We start from the raw sequence: 21,895 nt of genomic DNA, 5'->3' as shown, positions 1-21,895 counted from the left end.
CTTTTTGGTTTTATATATCAGTGATTGTTTTGAATATGTTTTCCTAGTTATAATTGTAAGGGGGCCCTTTGCAAGTGTGTATATATGCATTTGAGACAGCGAAATGTAGGCATAGCATTCATATTATTTAAAGAAAGGTTCACATGTTTCCATGTTTGCCTTGTTTTTATTCGATCATCTTATAAGTAAAGTAATTGTTAGGAAGAATAAACAATCTTGGTTTTTATGTGAAAATTGAATTTCATAGTGCAATTTGCATAGTGTGGCTCATCAGATTATGAAAATATTTACAAATTAAGGAGTTATTAGGTGCAAGTGTCACTTGGACCCCTTCATGTGTTGGTGAATTTTTTTTCTTCTTACACACCGGCATGTAGTTCTCCCATAATTTTACTCTCAGCATGAAAAAAAAATATTATCACAAGCAAATAACAGGAATTGAGATATTAGAGTTAATTATAAATTAAATTTTTATATTGATTCACATGAGTTGAGTGACTTTAACTAATTTTACAAATAGATATAGAATAAATGGACTGTTATATTAATTAAAAGAAATAAAACAAAAAATCACTTTAATCATATTTTATTTTGGTTATGTGAGATAAGAATTATCTCACAAAAGTTTACCCTATCAAAAAAAAAAAAAAAAAACTCAAAATTAAAAATTAAAAATTTTAAATATATAATTAGGTCCCACATCCAACCATGCTCTTCAATTAATTTACATGTATAGTCTGAAATTAAATTCTAAATTACATTAAAAAGTGAGTTCATAACTAACCTAACTAGCTATAGAACCTACTGAATCTAGATCTGCTTGATACCATATAAGTATAAAATAACAATAACAACAACAAAACAATATATTCACATGACTTTAGTAAAGATGGTAGTAATCAAAAGCTCATGAATTGTTTTTAACAATTTAACTCAGCCATATCATTTACATACATTAATTATATTACAAAATACAGACCGGGGTTAGAAACAAAACAAACCCTCACAGATCTGAAAGTTTGAGTTCAATCTAAGAAAAACCATCATATCAAAATCAAAAATAGACTCAAATGCAAACTTCAAAGGAAAAAAAAAAAAAAAAAAAAGCATTTGCTTTAACTTGAAGTCTGCAAATTCAAGAAACCATTGAAGTTGGTACCTTCAAACAAGGCCTTAGCATTCATCTCCCTATCAAACCTCCAAATGTAGTTCAGACCCACCAACAACTCAGTAATGGCAGCCTCAGTTTTCTCTTTGCTTGCGAAAAATAGGGTTTGCAAGAGAAGAACATTAGTCTTTGGCATCAAATTTTGATGCTCAAAGCTCCTTTCACTTTGCCACTTAATCATGTTATGTGCCAATGGTGACAACCATCCCAAGATCTTCCCCAAAGCCTCTCTCCATTCTCCGGCAAGTACTGAATCACTAGCCGAAAACCCTACCCCTTTCAATCTAGCCCTCAACATTGATCTTATACTACTTGGTAGCATTGAATAAAGATCGTCTCTAGCATCAACACCCACCATGTGAGGTGACCTTATCATCTTTTCCATCACAATTATCAAGTTTGCATAGTGTAGAGCTAGAGCAGCAGCACCTAAAGTACTCGAAGGCGGTTTTAGTATCTTCGAATTCGATTCGAAAAACCCATAAGTTGAATCTTTATTTTCTTGATTCTTACAGCTTTTCATCAATGGTCCTGATACGAAATTGCAAGCAGTGGGATTTTCAGATGGGTAGACAGTAGCTGAAGCAGATAGACTTCGAGGCAAAGAAGTTGGATATCCATTTCCGATCCCGAAAACAAGCTTGATTCTTGCTAAAACTGTGAAGATCGACCTAGCAAGCAATGAAGAAGCTGTATCAAAACTTCTATTCCATATAGACCTCTCTTTCAGATACTTAACCTCTTGTCTTTGCCACAAGATCTTCTGCTGCAAATCGATAATCTTCTGTTGTTTGATGGACACTTCGTGTTCTTTATCTTTACACTGTAACTGTTTTCTCAAACTGTTTTCGAGTATCGACAGCTCTTCCATCTCTCTATAAAGCGTTGTTGTTGCGGTTATTAGCTTGTCGATCTTCTTGTTCTTTATCTCGATCTCTTTCCAACTCAAAACCCAATTGTGAGGATCGCGACCCGTGTTAGCAAAATCAATGAACAACCGATCAAACGATCTGAGACTCGAGTCCTCGCATTTCTTAGATATGGTAGACACAGACTTAGCGATGAGTCGGAGATTTTCACCGATCTCAGCGCAGGCGAGGCCGAGGAGCAAGGTTTCGTCGTTGGAGACGATCTTGCGGACTCCTTCGAAGGAGAGAGCTTCGTTTCTGAGGCGAATTATGTTCTTGTCGGAGAGAGACTGCCACAGATGGAGCAGCTTCGACATGAGGCCGGCGATCTCGAAGGCTAAAACTCCGACTTTGGATTTCTTGATGAGTTTTGTGGGTGGTGCTGCAGTGCCACGTACTGAATCCAAACTGTTGGATATGGCTGTTTTTACTTTAATTAACCATGTTTCGAGAGCCATTTTTTTTATGGGATCGATCAGAGTAGAGAGAATTTAGTGTAAATATTTTGGATGGGTGTGTTTTCAGTGAGGTAGAAAAAGATGAAGAAATTAATGGAATTGTATGTGTGTTGGGTTGAGAGAGAGCAAGAGAGAAATAATTGAAGAGTGGAGTTTGCAGAGAGATAAGGATAAAAGAAAGATTGATGGAAAGAAAGAAAGGAGAGCTTGTAATTGCGGAAGGCTCGTGGGATGTTGAAAGCATTACAAATAGAGTAATAAAATGAGAGAGAGAGAGAGAGAGAGAAAAGCTTGTTTTCGTTTGATGAGATTTGTTGTTGTACCCACACGCACTAAGAGAGCGTGCGGCGATTCCTATGAATTTGAGTACGTTGAGTTTGTTTATTTCAAATTTTTTGAATTTTTTTTTTAAAACCACTTTATTTTAATTACATATTAATCAAATTTTTTTTTTTTGGTCTCATCTTTTCTCTCTTTTTTTCAATTATTTTTCTCTTACATGCATCTAGGGTGATTTAAAATGATCTAAATAACTACATTTTTTAATTTTTTATAAAATATAAGTTGGGTTTGAAGTGATGTAATAGAAAAGTGATATAACTCAAATAAGATTATATGATTTAAATAAAAATAATAACTTTTTTAAGTTAGGACAAATAAGACCCTACTCAATTATAATAAAATATCAAATTATTCTAAACTTTCAAATTCTAAAACTATTTTTAAAATATATAATTAAACAAATTAAAAAAATTTCTAAACTTTCTCTCCAATTTTTTTTTTTTTTTTAAATTTCTCTCAAACACAAATCAAATTATTTTTGTCTGCTTGAAGTTCACGCTCTTCCATAGTCTGTCATGTTTGGAAAATTATGAAGGTGGTGAAATTGTTTTACCTTCATATTTGTTACTCCATCGGTCTTAAAATAATAATTTTTTTTAGAGATTTTAATTTTTTTTAATAATATAATTACTATATTTTAAAAATATTAATTTTTAAATATTATTCTTTTTTTTTGATAATTTAAAAAAAAATTATTCTTTGATAATTCATTTTTTTAGAAATATCAATTACCATAATTATAGTTATTAATGAATTTAAAAGAAGGGCAAAATAGTAAATTTATATTATTTTATTTCTTGATTTTTGAGAAGAGACTAATATTTTGAAACAATGAAAAATAGAATAAAGGATTAATATTTTGGGACGGAAGGTGTAATTAAATTAAATATTTTTTAATTGAAAAATTTATTAGAAAATTGTCTCTCAATATTTGTATCACAATTAATTTATAAGATATTTTTGTATTCTAATAAGTCCTATTATTTTAGACATTTGATCCACTAAATCCTAATTATTATATTTAAGGCATTTTATGAATAATTTTATCCTTACAAATATTTTTTAAACCCTAGCAACTTGGTGATGTGAACATTTACATTAAATAAATTTGATAATGTGAATGTTTATCTAATTTCACATCTTAGACCATTCACACTGCCAATGTGAACATTAATGCACACTTCACTCTATTATTATTAGGAATATTTTAGTAACTATGTCACCATAGGACTTATTGGAACATAATAAAATAATTCAGACTGAGTAAAAAATAAGTCAGTTAAGAGAGATTTATGAATAAATATCTATTTTTAATTTGATAAGTATCAACTAATAAATGATATGAAATAATACTTTAAAAATACTAAATAATTACACATAGTCATGTGCCATTGACTTAGATGTAAGTGTATCTTGAAAGGATTATCCAGTCCTACGAAAAATTCACACTGACGGTATACCCAATAAATAGCAGGGGTTAAGAATTATATAACGTTAAAAAAAAAAAAATGATAAAAAAAATGACATAATCCCATTTGATGGGCACACGACCAGATAGTTTTCTTGGCTCATAGAAAAATTTCTAGTGTATATTGGGTAAATTGCACTTTACTAGGTTGAGAAAAAAAATGGAAACAGTGTAAATCGGTCTTAATCAGATTAAGGGGCAATTTGGGAAGCTAAGCTAAGCTAGAAGCTAGTTTTTAGCTTTTAACCTGTTTTGAGTTATATCATCACTCACAAATTAATTATGATTTTTAGAAAAAAATGAATGATGTTTTAAAATTTAATTTATAATTTCATAATTATAATTCTGATTTACAACGGAACTAAAACAAAATGTTTATATATATAGTACTGTTTCTTGGCTTCACAACTCTCGTAAACAAAAAATAATAAAAAGTTATTTTAGTGATGAAAAAATTTGTATAATTTTTAGTATAAATTTACCCCATTTAACTATTGTTCTGTATCACTTTACCCTCATCAAGTAAAAATTATAACAACTAATCTCCCCAATCTATTATTTTTTTTTAATTTTTTTTTTTAATTTGAACCTTTATGATTAAAATACCATTTCATCAATAGGATAAATTACACTTTACCCCTATGAACTAACACCCAATATTACTTTACCTTTTGGAACTATCACCCAATATCACTTTCAATTTGGACCTTCTTATTATTTTCATTTTATCACTAAATTAATTTTTGGATTTTAGAAAAAAAAATATAAAATAAATTTTAAAAATCAAACCAGATAGAGAGAAAATATTTATGAAGAAATTTTAAAAAGTTCACTAAAGACAAAAAAAAAAAATACTAGTTTTATTTTTTTATTTTTTTGCCTTTAAAAATGAATTTTAAATTTAAAATTAAACTTTTTTTTTTTATTTTTATTTTTAGTTGAGGGGGTAGAGTATTTATTGAGTGAGTGATAGTTCAAGGGTGGTAAAGTGCAATTTAATCCTATAATTAAAAGGGTATTTTCATCACTAATATCTAAATTTTTTTAAAAAAAATTTAACAAATAAGCGGAGTTAAGTGCTACCAGATAGTAATTTAGGGAGTAAAATGTAGTTTGTTCTAATTTTTATTACCTAAAACCATTTGAATTCAAGAAAAGTAGGTGAAGGTCTATTACACTTGTAAATGTGTTCTTATATAGTGATAGATTAGTTCTAAATAATTATTTAAATAATTGTTGTTTGAAAAATTATGAAAATTTTGTTGAGGTTTGAGTAGGTTCGTTATATTTTGTGAACATGTTGTGAAAGATGATTGATTTCTAAAAATCATGGTACCAAAGCGAATCGAACTGAACTGTGTTTCAATGGTTCTGTTTGGTTTGGTTTGAAAGTTTTATAGGTTAATTTGATTTGATTTAGTTTAGTTCGATTTCAAAATTTCATAGAACCAAAGGTATGGTATGATCTTTAGTTTCTTTTTAAGTCAAACCAAACCAAATCATACCATACTCCCCCTAACTCAGGTAAACTATCACTTGATATCATTTCACCCTTCAACAATATATATATATATATATATATATCATTTTATCGTCTTAAATTATTAATTATTATCAATATAAATCCTCAGTTAATGATCCATTATGGAAAATTACCACATGTCTTTACATATGAAGTATTGTGAAATGCTTCTAAATAACCTCTCTTTCTTTTTTTCTTTTTCTTTCCTTTGTTTCCTTTCTCATTTTCCTTCTTTTTCCTAGCCACGATAGCATCAACTGCCTACAATATAATTGATGTTGTAGATAGAACAAAAGAAGGATAATATTTATAATAAAAAAAAAAGTAATTTTAAAATTTCACAATATTTGATGCTATCTGCAAGTTACATATCAATTTCTATTAGTTACGTAATATATATTAAAAAAAAAAAAACTTGCAATGACATAAATTGATAGCTCAAGATACTGAATCATAATATTTTTTAGTTAATCAAGATAAAGCGATACTAAGGCCAAGTTTGGCATACCTCAAATAATCTATATTTTTATATTTTTATCTTTTTTTCATCACATCACCTCTCTATTTTTTTGAACATTTTTTCATAAAAAGACAAAAAATACACTTATTTAGGTCATTCCAAATCATCCTGAGGGATAAAATAGCCTATGCCTTGATGGTTACAAGGGAGAGGTTGGGAATTCACCTATCACTCAATGTCTAAGCTTCTCTCCTATCTACAAATTGAATTAGATAATCTAGATCATACTGGGGCCTACGAAATGCAGTACTATAGTGGCCAGGTCAGAAAACCCTACCCTTTTTATTTTTGGTTGGGACACATGGTCATCTCGGTTGACTTTGACTTGACCTTGTTGAGTTTGGACCTAAGAATGCTTCGGGTTGGGTTCGGAAAGTAGCCCAGAAATTCCTGTTTTTGCTTGGTTGCGCCGGTAAGGTCGTGATGTCACAGGTGGTGTTGTTGTTCATGCTCGTGAACATGGAGACCACAACCGCGAAGGAGTAGAGGTCGCGCTTGCGAGAGGCTGCGACCAAGCCATGATGGGATTCACCTCCCAGTACTTTTGCCTTGGTGTTAGGCTTGCGCACACGGTGGTTTGGGTAGCACCCATGACCTGGTGTTTTTCTTGACTCCGCTCGTGATGCTTGAGACCGCGGTTGCGAACGGGGGGTTCGCACCCGTAATGTGTTGCTTTGCGCCTATGATGAGTCGTCTATATAGTCGTCTGTGCATGTAAAAAGTCACTTTTTGAGATCTTTTATATCTCTTCTCTCTTCCATCTACCATTTTCTAGTTCTTCAATCCTTAAATCTTTGGATTCATCTACCTTAGGGCAAAAACATCCTAGTTCCATATACCGAAATGTAGAGGGTGGCAAGGGCTTTGTTTTAATATGAGCATATTGTTTTTCGGCGCTGTGGATTTTTAGATTATCTTCTCTTCGCTTTGAGTGGTAGGAATTTTTTTACTCCTTTGCTATACCTTGTCATAGATAGACTTGTGATAATTTTTATTGCATAAAAACATGATTTGCTATGCAATTTCTAAAAGCATGAGTTTGATAGATAGGGTTTTGGGAGTTTATGGGCTTAAACTATGTTTTATTGTTGATTTTGGGAAAATGGTGTTACTTGAGCATCTTTGGGGCGTTATAACTTGAATGCCCTAATTTATGTTATTTGGTTGTGAATGGAATTTATCAATGTTGTATATGTGTGTGTATGTATGTGTTGGGTTATGTGTTGATATCAACAAATTGGGTCCTGATAATTCGAAGATAGAGATTTATGGAATCATTTATAAAATGTACAAATGAAAATGAGAAGCGAAGAAATATTCGTAAATCCTTTTATGAATTGAGAAATGGGAAGTGAAAAGAGATAATGGTTGCTTTGAGCTTGCGTTAAAAAGATAATATTGATAACTTGAAATCATGAAATTGGTTATGAATTTAATTGTGAGAGTTGGAAAATTAACTAAGATAGTTATGTTGTCTTTAGTTAAGAAAGGTATGTTGATTCGTTATGAGGGTTGTGTATTCACAGGTTAGAGGTTTTGCCATTGGCCATTGGTGGAGTATGATATTGATTGATTTTGTGATAACCCTACTCTGTGCTATGCTAATTAATCCTAATTATGCTTATAATTCTATGCTTGATATGATTTTGAGTACTAATTATATGATTATATGTGCTTTTGAATTTTTATCTGTTCACTGTAAGAAAATCTGTTTGATTTTCTATTATAAAATTGAAAATTGAGGGCCATAAAGGTGTCAGAAACCAAAATTGATTGTACCATTGTGATTAGCATAATTTTTAGAGCTTATAGTGAAATTTAATTAAAAGTTAATTCGGATCGAATTAATTAGATTAAATTAATTAAGTAAGCATAATTAATTAGTTCTAAGTAAGTTTAATTAAGGAAGAGTACAAATAAAAGCTAATTGTGCTTAAGCTCATTACATAAGCTAAAAATTTTATGAGAAGAATATATATATATATATATAGAGAGAGAGAGAGAGAGAGAGAGAGACGGTTCTAGAGAGAGAGTGAAGGCAAATTTGAAGAATTGAGCTAAAAGCTTGAAGATTGAGAAGACTAACTCAAGAACTAGCTAGAATTTGGAAGATTGAAGCTCCTAGGTGAGTAATTAACTCTTTAATTCTTGAGTAATAGTTTGTTATTAAGTGAATTCAAGGCATATGTGAAGTTAATTACATGAATTAAGCTTAAATGGATGAATTTGAGATCGATATAGACATGCATGCTTGGATTCATAATGATTTCTCATGTTTGAGCACAAACCTTAATAATCATGTTAAATTAAGGGGTGTTTAATACATGCATGCATGAATTGTTGAGTTTTGAAAGTCTTGAAGCTTGTAAATGCATGATAAAGAACATGGACTATAATTATCTAAAGTTTTCGGTTCAAAGTTTGATGAATCCATAGAATTTTGAACTATGGTTGAAGTCATCTTCAAGTATATATACTTGGGAGTGTTCTTGCATGTTTGAGTGAGTATAACACGAAATTGGACCTTTGAATGTGTATTTGAACTTCAAACACAATTCTAGAAATTCCAAAATTTGACTTGTCCACTCGAGTGAGGAAAGTGTGGCTCGAGCGTAAAAATCAAGCTCCCAAAAGTTTTACAGAGGATTGCACAGTAGCTAAAACAACAAACCTTGCACTTGAGCGAACCTTGTTTCTTATGGCTCATCGCTCGAGCGACAGAAGTCTCACTCAAGCGTAAAATTCATGAAACCAGTACTTTTACAGAGTTTTACAAACCACTTGAGCGAGGTGCCCTGTTTCAGAAATTTTTGAAAAGTTGTAATATGTTCCAATTTCCGTTCTCTTCCATTTTTGAGTATTCTTAGGCATACATTGAGCATCCTAAATGAATTAAAAAACATGAAAGAAGCCTAAAAACATTAAGCAAACTAAAGAATGGATTGAATTGTGTTATGACCCAATATGTTATGATTTATGTAGGGTCAAGTGTAAGGACGAATCAAGTACCGAAACACAGTGAGCAATATCTTAGTAAAGATAATTTGTGCATATATTATCTTCTAAATGTTACATGTGTGGTAAGTTTTTAAACTTCTGATTTGAATCTATGAATGAGTATTCTATCCACATGGTTCGCAATGAAATATGTGAAGTATTGATATATGATTATGAAATGGGCCCAAGGCCGTTCGGTTTACTTGAAGAGGATATAAAATGAGCCTAAGGCAGTTTTTTTATAACTGTGAAATGGGCCAAGGCCATTTCGAATAAAGAAATAATTGGACCTAAGGTCGTTTTGAACGCAAATGCAAATGTGAACGTGATCATGGATCATGAGTGCGCACAAACGTGAATATGGATTGGTTGCACCTAAGGTCGTTTTGTACATAAACTGGATCCAAGGTTGTCTTACATATGATGGACCTAAGGTCGTTTCGCATAAATTGGACCGAAGGCCGTTTTGCAAATACGAGTTGGACCCGATGTCGTTTGGTAGATGAATAAGGATATGATATATGATGTTTTGGACCTAAGGTCATCATGAGTTGGTATCGATCAACAAGTTTACTTTATAACTTATGATTAAACGAATCTCATTCATGAACTCTTTTACTTTGGTATTATTCACTGGACGTTAGCTCACTCCTTATTTATATGTATGTAGGTGAGCAACGAGATATTTAGCCCCATCCCTAGTGAGCAATGAGAAACCATGTTTTGAGGAGTCAACCAAGGTCCCCTTACGTAAGAGGCCTTACTTTTGTTTCGCTTTTCCTTTTATTCTTTTGTGGTCACGTATGACCAACCCAGTGTATAACCTTGATCTTTGTTAATACTGATTTTTGAATGATCCTAGACTTATGTAATGCATATATAATATGGACGTTTGTATAGTGTGAGTTATTGCATATATGAGAATGCTTTGGTTGAGCCATGTATGCACAGCTCATTAGACAAATTTGTAAATTTTGCTTCCGTAGTTTGGCATCCTATTATTAAATATGCTTTGATTTCTGACTGAGGTCGTAGGTAATCTCATGAGTACTGGCTAATTATGACTCTAATCTATAGGGCCGGGTTTGGGTCATGACAGTTGTTGAGTGAAGTACACATACTTATGTGTTGTAGATTAATTGTATAATCTGGAATGCAATGAATATATGATGTAAAGGATGTGGTTATGCTATATTGAGATAATACATTCCTTTCGATTAGCACTGGTAAAGTAGGTGTATGTGTTATATTGAGGTAATGCGTTCCTTCCGTTTAGCACCCGGTGAAGCAGGCTGATAATATATAGAGGTAATGCGTTCCCTCCGATTAGCACCTGGTAAAGCAGGCTAACGGGGTGCTTAGTGAGACCTTGGTTGTGATGTGGTACTTGTTGGGACCACGGGTTGCTATTGTTTCCTTGTGGCCATGTTGATGAATGTTTATGTTGTGAATATAATTGCAACTGTATTATGGGATGGTTAGCAATTTTAGCACCCACCTAGTTGATGTTTTTTGGGAACTAATAGAAGGCAAGTATAACAAGGGAACTATGAGCTGTGAATTTGTGTTTAACCGGTTGGTTTGAATTGTGTAGATATCCTATTTTGACCGGCCCTACGATTTGGGCACTTTCTTCAGAACATCTGATGATGAAAGTTAGAATGTGCTATCTTATAAATTCCTCAGCAGGAGAGTCGGTTCAAGCTTTAATCCCAACCTTACACCCATTTTGGCCAAAACATTTTAGACTTTCTTAAAACCCTTTTCAAAAGTTTTTTTGTCGTGTGGATCCATACATCTCTACAAAGTTTCGAGGCTCGCATTTTCAAAATTCAAGTGTTAGAACTTTTCAATAAATTGAGCATGGATAAAATGGAGATGAGTGGAATGAATGAAAATTCTTTGGAAAAAAAACACTTGTTTTTCCATTTAAAAACTGATCTGTCTGTGTAGGAAAATATTGTCTGGCCAAACGATTTTTTGTCTAGCCAGATGATTTTTTGTTTGGCTGGATAATTTGTCTGGGAAACAAAGTAGTTTCAGGAAATTCATCTTTTTCTGCGAGTTTTACACAAATATCTCAGATATTTTGCTTTTGAGCTTCATTTGCAAGTTTCTTAGATATTTTGTTTTACCTCCAAGTCTATAAATATGACCCCCCCTTCATTAAAAGAGGTTACAAAATTTTTAAGAGGCAAAGAGACTAGTTTGAGAGCCTATCATTCCTACTTCTTCTTCAATATCCATTTTTCATACACATACAACCTAAACACCATTAAAGCTTAGCTTGAAGCTCATTGCTGAAGATTCTAAGCCATACTCAAGGTCTTTGAGGGCGTTAGGAAAAGGATTTGACAATTAAGAAGCTCACCCACTTTACAAGAGGTGAACTTTTACCTTTTTTCCTCAACTTCTCTATCTTTCTTCATTGTCAAGCCTTGTGCTTCAATATTAACTTGTTGTAACCATGTAATGGGTCCTCATGGATGTGGGAGGAACTAGGATATAGCTACCCATCCATTAAGTTGATGAAGTTCTTTACTTTTCTATACTTTTGTACTATTTTCTTACTTTCTAGTGCTATGATTCATTATTGTTGTATAGAGATGTGTTAATTGGAACCATGTGGATGTGGAGGGAGATAGAAAGTAGCCATCTATCCACAAGTTTGATTATGTAGTTTAGTTTCTTTCATTTTCATACACTTTCTTATTACTTATCTCATCATTCAAGCGTGTTGGCTTTCATGATTCAATCCATACTCAATTCTAATGAGTAGCTGTGAATGTTACATGGAGTTATTTGGATGATTCTTGAGATTTGATATTGAGGGAGTTGTTAGCTTTCGTTTTGTTATTTTCCTTGGAAACCAAGTAAAAGATTCTTGGTCAAGGGTGTTGACAGCTCTATTCTTAATTCATTTTGAGCATGGAGAGGGATATTCTTATTCCATGATAAGGAAGAGGAGTTTCCAATAACCTTTAATGAGTCTTTTGCTTGCTAAACAAAGCTTCTAGTAAGAAATGGTGTGCGTTAATCTACTCTCTCCAATCAATAGCATGGATTTGAGTACTAACCTGCCTTTATTCACAAAGAGATGATTGTAGGTTCTCATCTATTTCTTGGGCTTGATTATTTCCAATCTCAATTTCTAATTCATTTGATATCATGTAGGATATAGCTCTTTGTATTGTTAAATAATGATTGAGGCCTATCTACCTCTTTTTTTAGCATATCTGTAAGAGGAAGAGGTAGGAAAGATGAGTACTATTTAGAAGATGTGTTTTGGTTTTGTTTTGGTTATGCTACACAAAACAGAGTTCCCTCGAATGGTCTATAAGACCGGATTACTTTTCCTTCAACCGGATGATTTTCTGTATAGCTAGATGATTTCTTTAAATAGAGTAAACCAGGGCAGTTTTTGGAGAAGTGCTCTCCTAGGCATTTTTTATTATTATTATACTTTGTTTTTTAATTTTATTATGATTTGTTAGATTCAACTTCCATTTACCTGAATCAATTCATTGTTGTAATGACTTCCAACCCCACATCTGTTCATTCAATTGTTGTAATAATCTCCAACTTCATGTCTTTCTATCCTTTTTATTTATATGTTTAAGTATCTGTCGAGTAGCATCATGTTTTGTTTGTCATGTCCGTGCTTTGCATCCATCTTTCATGCACTAAGATTCTGCTAATTTGCATCTGTGGGTATCATCAATTTTTATGTGCCTTTGTTCGCTAATCCATGCCTTGAGATGATTAATGTATAAAATATTAGTAACTAGATCTCTAGTTGCATTTTGTGTATGTATTGCATTAACTATTTGTATATAGGATCATGCATGTGTATAATATATTATTTTGGTTCACCGGCGATGAATATTGGGTGAGCATTTCTAGTTTTAGCATCCCAGTTGTGTATGCCATTATTACTGTGTCTAGCATCTTATCTTTTAACTACATGCTTAACTGATGTATCTCTATAATTGCCAGTGGATGGAGGTTGTGTCATTTAATTTGGAATAATATTGATTCTTATGCTTGTGGGCTCAGTTTCATTTGAGTTGTATACATTTCAAAAATCTTTCAAAATACATGAGGTCCCAACGTTTCAAAATGAATAACACAGTCTATACTTGGTTGCTTCATGTAGTAATTTGTAGCATTAATAAATAATAAGAACATGAGCATATATTATATATAAAACTCATATCATGGTTTAGTAGAGACCGATCTTTTGATCGAGTGAGTACGGGTGCTTAATTAAATGACCTTCCCCCTTCATACCTAAGTTCCTAAACTAAGTCACTTTGGTTATTATGAACAGTGACCTTTAGCATGAGTCAGAGGTTTCCTAGTTTTCATAAAAGATTAAGTGGCGACTCTGAGATCTGGTGATGTAGTTTATTTTTGGCAAATGTTTTGGAATAAAATGATTTTCTATAAAATTTGTCGGATTTGGACTCTCATTTACGTTTCACATTGCATTTGTGAGACTAGATTAAGAGATCAGGAGTCTGAACTGTCGGGTGCGCTCGGGTAACCCCGCGAGACCTACAGTTTTTGGCAACTCTGTTGGGGTAACTAAGAGAGCTTAACTTGAACTCTATGATATGAGATTTATTTACATGTATATGTTTACTGCATTGCATGCATTGGTGTCCATAAGTCACCGTGTTTGCCATCTGATATCTTTGACGGCTTACCGGACATGGGCATTGTTATGGTGGGAATACAAGCCTCGGATTTGGATCACCAATGCACTGCTTAAGTCTCATTTCACTTATAAGGGTTAGGAAGGGTAAGTATATAGGTATCTTGATGAGGTACCCTTTTGAACCAAACTGACCTAGTGCATATATTGAGCTGTAATAATTTTCCAACCTAGGACCAGATGCTCTCCCACTTTTAGGTTGTTGTGATATCGCTTGTTTGAATAGTGAAGCTCCAGATCTTTCCAAAGTTAGGACAAGGAAACCTTAACCTTTAGGGGTGTTTGGAATGTGAAATATTTGAGGAAGAAAAGGGCACCAAATTTTAGATAGTCTTAATTTTAAAACGATTTCTTTCAAATTTTAGGGTTGTATCAGAATTAGAATTTGGGTCAAAATTTAGGGGGTTGTATTTTGTGGAGGATTAGAATTTGGGGATTATATCCGAATGGTTGACTTTGTAGTAAGATCAGAACTACAAAGTCAAAAATTGTGTTTTGCTTTGTTTTGACTGACATGTCTAGTACCATGATCAAATGGGGTATTTGTTTTAATGATAGGATTCACCGAGGCTAGGAGAGCTCAATTTTGTATACTTTGGTGGATCACCCAGGAGAAATCATACCCAATTCAAGAAATAGCCCATCTAACCCAATCCAGGAAAAGCCCGGTCAAAACCAACTCACGAAAAGGTTAACGCATCCCACTTCATGTAAATCCGACCTATCCAAGTCAAAAACACTCTAGTCTATCCAAACTCCAAATCTTCGACAAAGTTGTATCCACTCAGTTCCCCAATTGTTAAGACACCAGATCCTATTCTATATAAATCCGACTGCATATAAATCCGATATATCTAAGTCAAAAACACTATAGTCTATCCAAACCCGAAAAAGCCATCTCCGATAAAGTCGAATCCACCTGAAAACCCATCCCACACTATATAAATCCGATCTATCTAAGTAAAAAAAAATCTAGTCTATCCAAACCTGAAAAAACCATCTTCGACAAAGTTGCATCCACCCAGTTCCCTAATTGCTAAGTCGTTAGATCCCATAATGGCCTAAAATCCAATGGATCTAGTAGACATGCCTACGTCCCTTCAGCGGACAGTGGATGCTCTTAATTACACAGTTGCCACCAGAGCTGAGGTAATTGCTGGATTGTAGCATCCATCTGGGGCATCCACTACTCATTCACTTCTAGCCAATCATCCAGTAACAGATCCACCTTCACCAGCTGAAGACTTCCAGGGTCTTGATCTATAAGAAGGATTAGACCAGGCCCATGCTGCCAAAGCTCCGACACAACCCATTGAGGGGTTTTCCCCCCATCAATCTTAGTGAGTTTGACCTAGCTATATTGAAAATAGCTAAACTTGAAAAGTTGTTTAAAGGGTCGAAAGGAATTAACTCCATTCTGGACATTGAGGATGGAAAGATGTTGCAGAAAATGATAGTCCTTCCACTCTTCACCTTCAAGGAGTTGTACGAAATGAGGTTCAGATCGAGGATGCCATTAAGTAAGAAATCATAGTAGATGAAAATGAGCTCGTAAGGAAGTCATTCAACTATAGTTCCAATGCTACTACCAGTAGTAGTACAGCTGCCAATGCTAAGCCCTTAAAAATCGATACAGTTACCACTAGTGCCAAAACGACCAATCTCTTTGCCAATGCCGACCCACAAATAGCCAACTCAACCTGAGCCCAGAAAAAAAAACTTACTATCCTTTTCACATGTCCCTAACCCAATCCGTGAAAGTCTTGTAGAAAAGGGGTACCTTAAATCCCTTAACCCTCGACCTCTCTCTATTTCTCTCCCAGCTAGACATGACCCTACCAAATACTATGCCTTTCACTAACAGCACGGTCATGATACTGATCGTTGATATCACCTTCTTTATGAGATTCAAGATCTCATCGACAACAAAATAATAGCTCCACCTCAAAAGCCCAATGTCACTACCAATCCATTGCCTTCCCATAACAGAATACCACCCCCTTCCAATCTCAACATCATCCAAACACTGCCATCTATCTATAATCTCATCATGTACATCACTCCATCCCATTTACCAAAGCCTGAGGTGTTCATTCTAGAGGGCACTGACTTGTGTACGATAGACGCACCTGAATCCTAATCCTCTCAAACCCCAAAAACCGAACTCTAAAAAAGGCCAGTTCACCTCATCCCAAGAAACCTATTCAGAAAAGCTTGGTTCAGTTCAGATCAAGTTTAGTCAACTTAGAAAGGTCCAGCTTAGTCAATCTATCTAGACCAATCCAGTTCAAATACACCAAGTGCGCCAAGGACATAACCCTGAAGCATATCCTCTAAAATCTGAATGGTGCGCTCTAACTACCCGTCAGTCTGAGGATGATATGCTGTGCTAAAAGTCAATCTCGTACCCAAGGCACTCTGTAGGCTCTGCTACAACCGAGCCGTGAAACGCGGATCTCTATCCGAAACAATCATCACTGGGACCTCGTGCAACCTCACTATGTCCCCAATGTAAAGGTCGGCAAGATGATCTACTGAGTCACTCACACGCATAGTAATAAAGTGCGTTGACTTTGTCAACCGATCAACTACCACCCAAATTGCGTCACTACCTTGCTGAGTTCTAGGAAGACCCACAACAAAATCCATCGTGATATACTCTCACTTCCACTTGGCTATAGGCAAGGGTAATAACAAATCTGTTGGCCTTTGATGCTCGGCCTTCACTTATTGACAAGTAAGGCACCTCGATACAAACACGGCTACATCCTTTTTCATACCTCTCCACCAGAATTGGTGACTAAGATCATGATATATCTTTGTGCCTCCCGGATGCAAAGCAAGGTGTGAATGGTGAAACTCTCAGAGTACTTCCTCTTGGCAAGACTCCGGCACGAACAAGCGGTCACGGTATCTCACACTCAGATCGGGATACACATTTAAGCCCCTCTTTACCTTTCCACCGGAGATCTTCTCCAGGAGGAATTCTACCTCAAGGTCACCATTTTGTGCTTCTATTACTCGATTCACAAGTGTAGGTTGTACAACTACCGAAAACATGACTGCAGACTCAACGGCCTGGCCAAGATGCAAGTCAAACTCCCCAATAGCACCCAATATCTCCCATTCCCGAATGGCGATACAAGCTACATTGCTAATGGATTTTCTACTCAAGGCGTCGGCCATAACATTTGCCTTTCCCGGATGGTAATGTAGCTCGAAATCATAATCCTCTATAAAATCCATCAATCTCCTTTGCCTCAGATTCAAGTCTCTCTGTGTAAACAGATATTTCAAACTCTTGTGATCAGAAAATACCTCAAAATTCTCACCATACGGATAATGCCTCTAGATCTTCAAGGCAAAAAACACCGCTACTAACTCTAGGTCATGGGTAGGGTAGTTCCTTTCATGTGTTTTCAACTACTGCGAGCTTATTACCTTTCCTTCTTGCATCAAAACATAACCCAAGCCTTCTCGTGAGGCATCACAATACACTGAATAGCCTAAACCCCTCTCCGGAAAAATCAATACTAGAGCAGTGGTAAGTCTAACCTTTAGCTCTTGAAAAGACTTCTTACAAGTCTTATTCCACACAAACTTAACTCCCTTCCTCATTAATCTAGTCATGGTGAGACTAATCTAGATAAATCCTTCATGAACCAACGGTAATACCCAGCTAATCCCAAGAAACTACGAATCTCCAAAGCATTCTTAGGTTGTTCCCAATCTTGCACTACTTCTATCTTGGATGAATCTACAGTTACCCCTTCCCCGGATACCACATGGCCTAAGAACTTAACCTCTCTCAGCCAGAATTCACACTTCCCAAACTTAGCATACAATTTATGGGCTCTAAGTAACTCAAGTACCACCCGCAAGTGTTCCTCGTGCTCCTCCTCAGAGGGTGAATAAATCAAGATGCCATTTACAAAGATGACCACAAAACGGTCTAGGAACTCACGAAAAATCTAATTCATCAAATCGATAAACATGGTTAGTGCATTGGTTAGCCCAAAAGGCATTACTAGAAACTTAACTCATAATGGCCATATTGCGTACGGAATGTCGTCTTCGGGATGTCCTCCTTCCTTACTCTCAACTGGTGATAACCCGATCTCAGGTCTATCTTAGAGAAGTAACAAGATCCTTTCAACTAATCAAACAAGTCGTCTATATAAGGCATTGGGTACTTGTTCTTGACAGTCACCTGGTTCAACTTTTTGGTAATCTATACAAAGTCACAACGCACCATCTTTCTTTTTAGCAAAAAGAGCCGGTGCTCCCCAAGGTGAAGTACTAGGGTGAATAAAACCCTTATCTAACAATTCCTAGAGTTGAATCTTCAACTCACTCAACTCGGCAGGTGCAAATATGTACAGTGCCATAGAAATCGGTGCCGTGCCTGGCACTAAATCAATAGAGAACTCGATCTCTCGGTGAGGTGGTAAGCTAGTAAGATCCTTCGAAAAAACATCTGGGTATTCACAAACTACCTTTGGCAACTCAACTTGGACTTCATCACATTCAGTGCTCAAGAAGTTAGCAAGAAGACAACTAAACTCACTCTGCCCATGCAGATCATACACCGGTGATAAGATTCTATCAACCCGATTCCTTAAGAAATAAAAACAATCACCGCTTAGGGTACATACAGTAACCCTCTAACGATAGCAATCTATAACAGCCCGATAGGATGACAACTAGTCCATACCAAATATAACGCCAAAGCTAGACATATCAATCAATACAAATGCAAATGGAAGTTGGTGACCAGCAACCTCTATGTCATAACCCCGACACCCCTATTTCAAAACAATCTCGCCACCAATAGGTGACTTTACATAGAAAGAAGATGCTAATTGAGCCAACTCTAATCCCAAAACTGAAGCAAATGCAAACAAGATAAATGAATGGGATGCACTCGTATCAATCAACACATTAGCAACTGAATTGCAAAACAAGAAAGTACCTCTCACTATCGACAACGCTAATACAATATCTGGCGCGGTAACAGCATGAACACACCTTGTAGGTCTCTGCTCAACCTGCTCACCCCTCAGAGCATAAACCTGATGCACTGACTGAGCCGAAGAGGTTCCTTGATTGGCCCTCGAGGCTTGTGCTGACTGTGTAGGCTGGTGACTCTGTGTCTGCCTCAAACCAGATGCACCAGGTGTGCTACCCAACTGTGGACAAAACCTCTTCATGTGCCTCGTTTGCCCACACTGATAACAAGTGAGCGACTGGCCGCTCCCCTGACTCTGACTCCGAGAACGAGTCGAAGACAATGCAGATCGTTGCCCTCATTCTCTCTGCGAGCAAGCTAGAGACTTGTGGCTTAACTGACCATATTTGTAACAAGTAAAATCTCCCTAACCACCTCTCCCAGAGCCCGAACTCGACACTGGAAAGGTAAACCTTGACTGAGCTCCCTAAGACGGCTATGGGTTAGAACCCCGCTGCCTCTTACTATTCCCCTGTACATCTTGACTCCTCTTGGAGCCCCTCATCCTCTCTTCCTTCATTTGCATTTTGGTCTCCAGATGAGCCACCGCCTCCACAAGGCATCCATAATCCCTAATCATCGACCCAACCACTTTAAATATGAGCTTGATCCTCAACCTCTTCTCAAACTCCAAACAACAGCGCTCCTAAGTTGTTACTAACTCTGGTGCAAACCTAGAGAGGCTAGTGAATGTGGCCTCAAACTTGGCCACTGGAGTGTTCAATTGTACAAGCTTGGAAAATCGGTCACTCAACTTCTCCCTAACCGTGGAAGGTAGAAACTTGTCTTGGAAGGCGCTAACAAAAGCCTCCCAAGTCACTTCAATGCACCCACGAGCATACTTCCACCACTAACCCACATCTCTCTTTAGCTAGAAAGATGCGAAGGTCACTCTCAACTGGTCGTCCTCGATGCCAAGCATCTTGAACATCTTCACTATTTGCTTTAGCCACTCATCTGCCTTCAGTGGCTCCTTGGGATCACCCAAAAACTCATCAGGATTCGATCGGAAAAACTTTAGCTTCAGAAATGATGGCCCTACCTCAGTTACTTGGGCCTGGAATTGATTCTCAGCCTTGAGAATGTCCATGGATTCCCATAATGCTCCGACTATTTCGCGGGCTAAGGAGCCCATGTCCTGTTGACCAACTGGTTTGGCCACGTTGGCCTAACCAACCCTTTCTTCCTATGTCGGAATATCATCCGATAAAGGCATTTCATGCCTCCTGGGCCTACCACTACCACGTCCACGTCCTGACATCCTAATAAAGGTAACAAAATAGATTAGCACATTTACAAATATACTGAAACTAACTCACTCGTGTCCTAATGCAGTGGATAACAGTAATTCACTCCACATAAGCACGTAGTCACGTGAACACATATGAATTTCATTCCCGGGATAATGATCGTCCCGCGGCGTTTCCAGAGTTCCAATTAGAAACAGTAGTGATCAAGTGCTCTTCTAATGAGACTTCTAGAAACCCATAGACTCAATCAACATCCTAGAAATTAAATTCCATACCCGTATAATAACATAAGCATGTTATCATATAAGCACACTTTGTTTATACCAAAGTCTCCAGCAAGCGAGACGAACCCATTGTGGTACTAACCACTTCCTACATACCCAAAGTATTCAAACCTGGTACGCTCTGATACCAAGTTGTAACATCCTGAAATAAATACCATAAATCGGCCCCCAACAACATATACACAGCGACATAAACAAAATAGTAATCTTTCATTAATCAGAGTAAATTTACAGAAGTGACACATGCGATATACATTCATAAGCTCTACCCTAGATCTATAGCATGTGATACCAACTTAACAATCAACAAAATAAATGCCCTATAAGCTTATATCTTTTCCAAGACTATGCTTCGTTACAACAAAAGAGAGAGTCTTAAGCTCTATATATATAAAGCCCTAGGCTTGTACAAATATTAAATAGAAAACAACAAAACAGAGTCTTCTGCTCCCAGGCCCTCCCAAGCTAAGTCTTTAAAAGAGGCATGTCACCGGCACCTGAAAATGGTTTCCCAAGTAGGGTGAGCCAAAACCCAGTAGAAACAATCTAACACAATATATGAATATTAACAAAGATATGAGTACGATGCACATGTTCAATTCCCAAATGACAAATCTTTTATGACCTTTTTTCCAAAACCATGTTATGTCAAACGTATATCTCAATCCATTAGCTACGCCCATTTCATTTAGTCAACCAAATAGAGGATACACCCCATAGGCCTCCAACCAACATAATTATTATACAAAATACATTCACTTGCCATTTTACGGAAAGTTCATCCGCAGGAATCGGCGCCCATATATACGTGCGATTTTCGGGACTTTCACCATGGACACACATGTCAACGTAGTTTAATGGAGTCCATCTCCTTTCTCTTCCCAAACATGGAGTACATTCTCTTTTTCCTCCCAAACATCATACATGTACAATATATATAAATCATAATCATCTTCAATGATAATGGCTAAGAGATTTGTTTCAATTTGCCTAATCCACATGCAATTTCTATGACAATCCTGGCTATCCTCCACCGATAACCCAAAACAGATATTTCTAAACAGATATACAATCTTTATAATAGGTAAATTGTCCAAATTTCCATAGGTAGGAGATAATACATATCTAATTCCATTATTTATGGAAACATTCGTCCAATTTCATATGCCCAATACCAACTTCATTATTTATACAAAATATTTATTCAAGACATTTTAGGGTAAAACCCCATTGTTCCCAATCTCATTCCAAAC

General features: G+C 35.8%; 1 protein-coding gene across 1 annotated transcript; it reads right to left on the bottom strand.

Moving 5' to 3' along the window:
- Positions 1–914: 914 nt before the first annotated feature.
- On the bottom strand, positions 915–2,913 carry LOC114271397 (protein PSK SIMULATOR 1). Its single transcript, XM_028213015.2, has one exon. It carries the CDS (start codon positions 2,532–2,534, stop codon positions 1,116–1,118), a length of 1,419 nt encoding a protein of 472 aa, XP_028068816.2. The 5' UTR covers positions 2,535–2,913; the 3' UTR covers positions 915–1,115.
- Positions 2,914–21,895: the final 18,982 nt, after the last annotated feature.

Source organism: Camellia sinensis, chromosome 1 (genome assembly GCF_055761805.1).
Source record: "Camellia sinensis isolate YWXY chromosome 1, ASM5576180v1, whole genome shotgun sequence".
Classification (NCBI taxonomy): domain Eukaryota; kingdom Viridiplantae; phylum Streptophyta; class Magnoliopsida; order Ericales; family Theaceae; genus Camellia; species Camellia sinensis.
Note: the sequence above shows the minus strand (reverse complement) of the source record. Positions and strands in the feature narration are given on the sequence as shown.

Bases quoted from the DNA above. Each gene is read 5' to 3' on its own strand.
- LOC114271397 (XM_028213015.2), bottom strand. From the start codon at position 2,534: ATGGCTCTCGAAACATGGTTAATTAAAGTAAAAACAGCCATATCCAAC.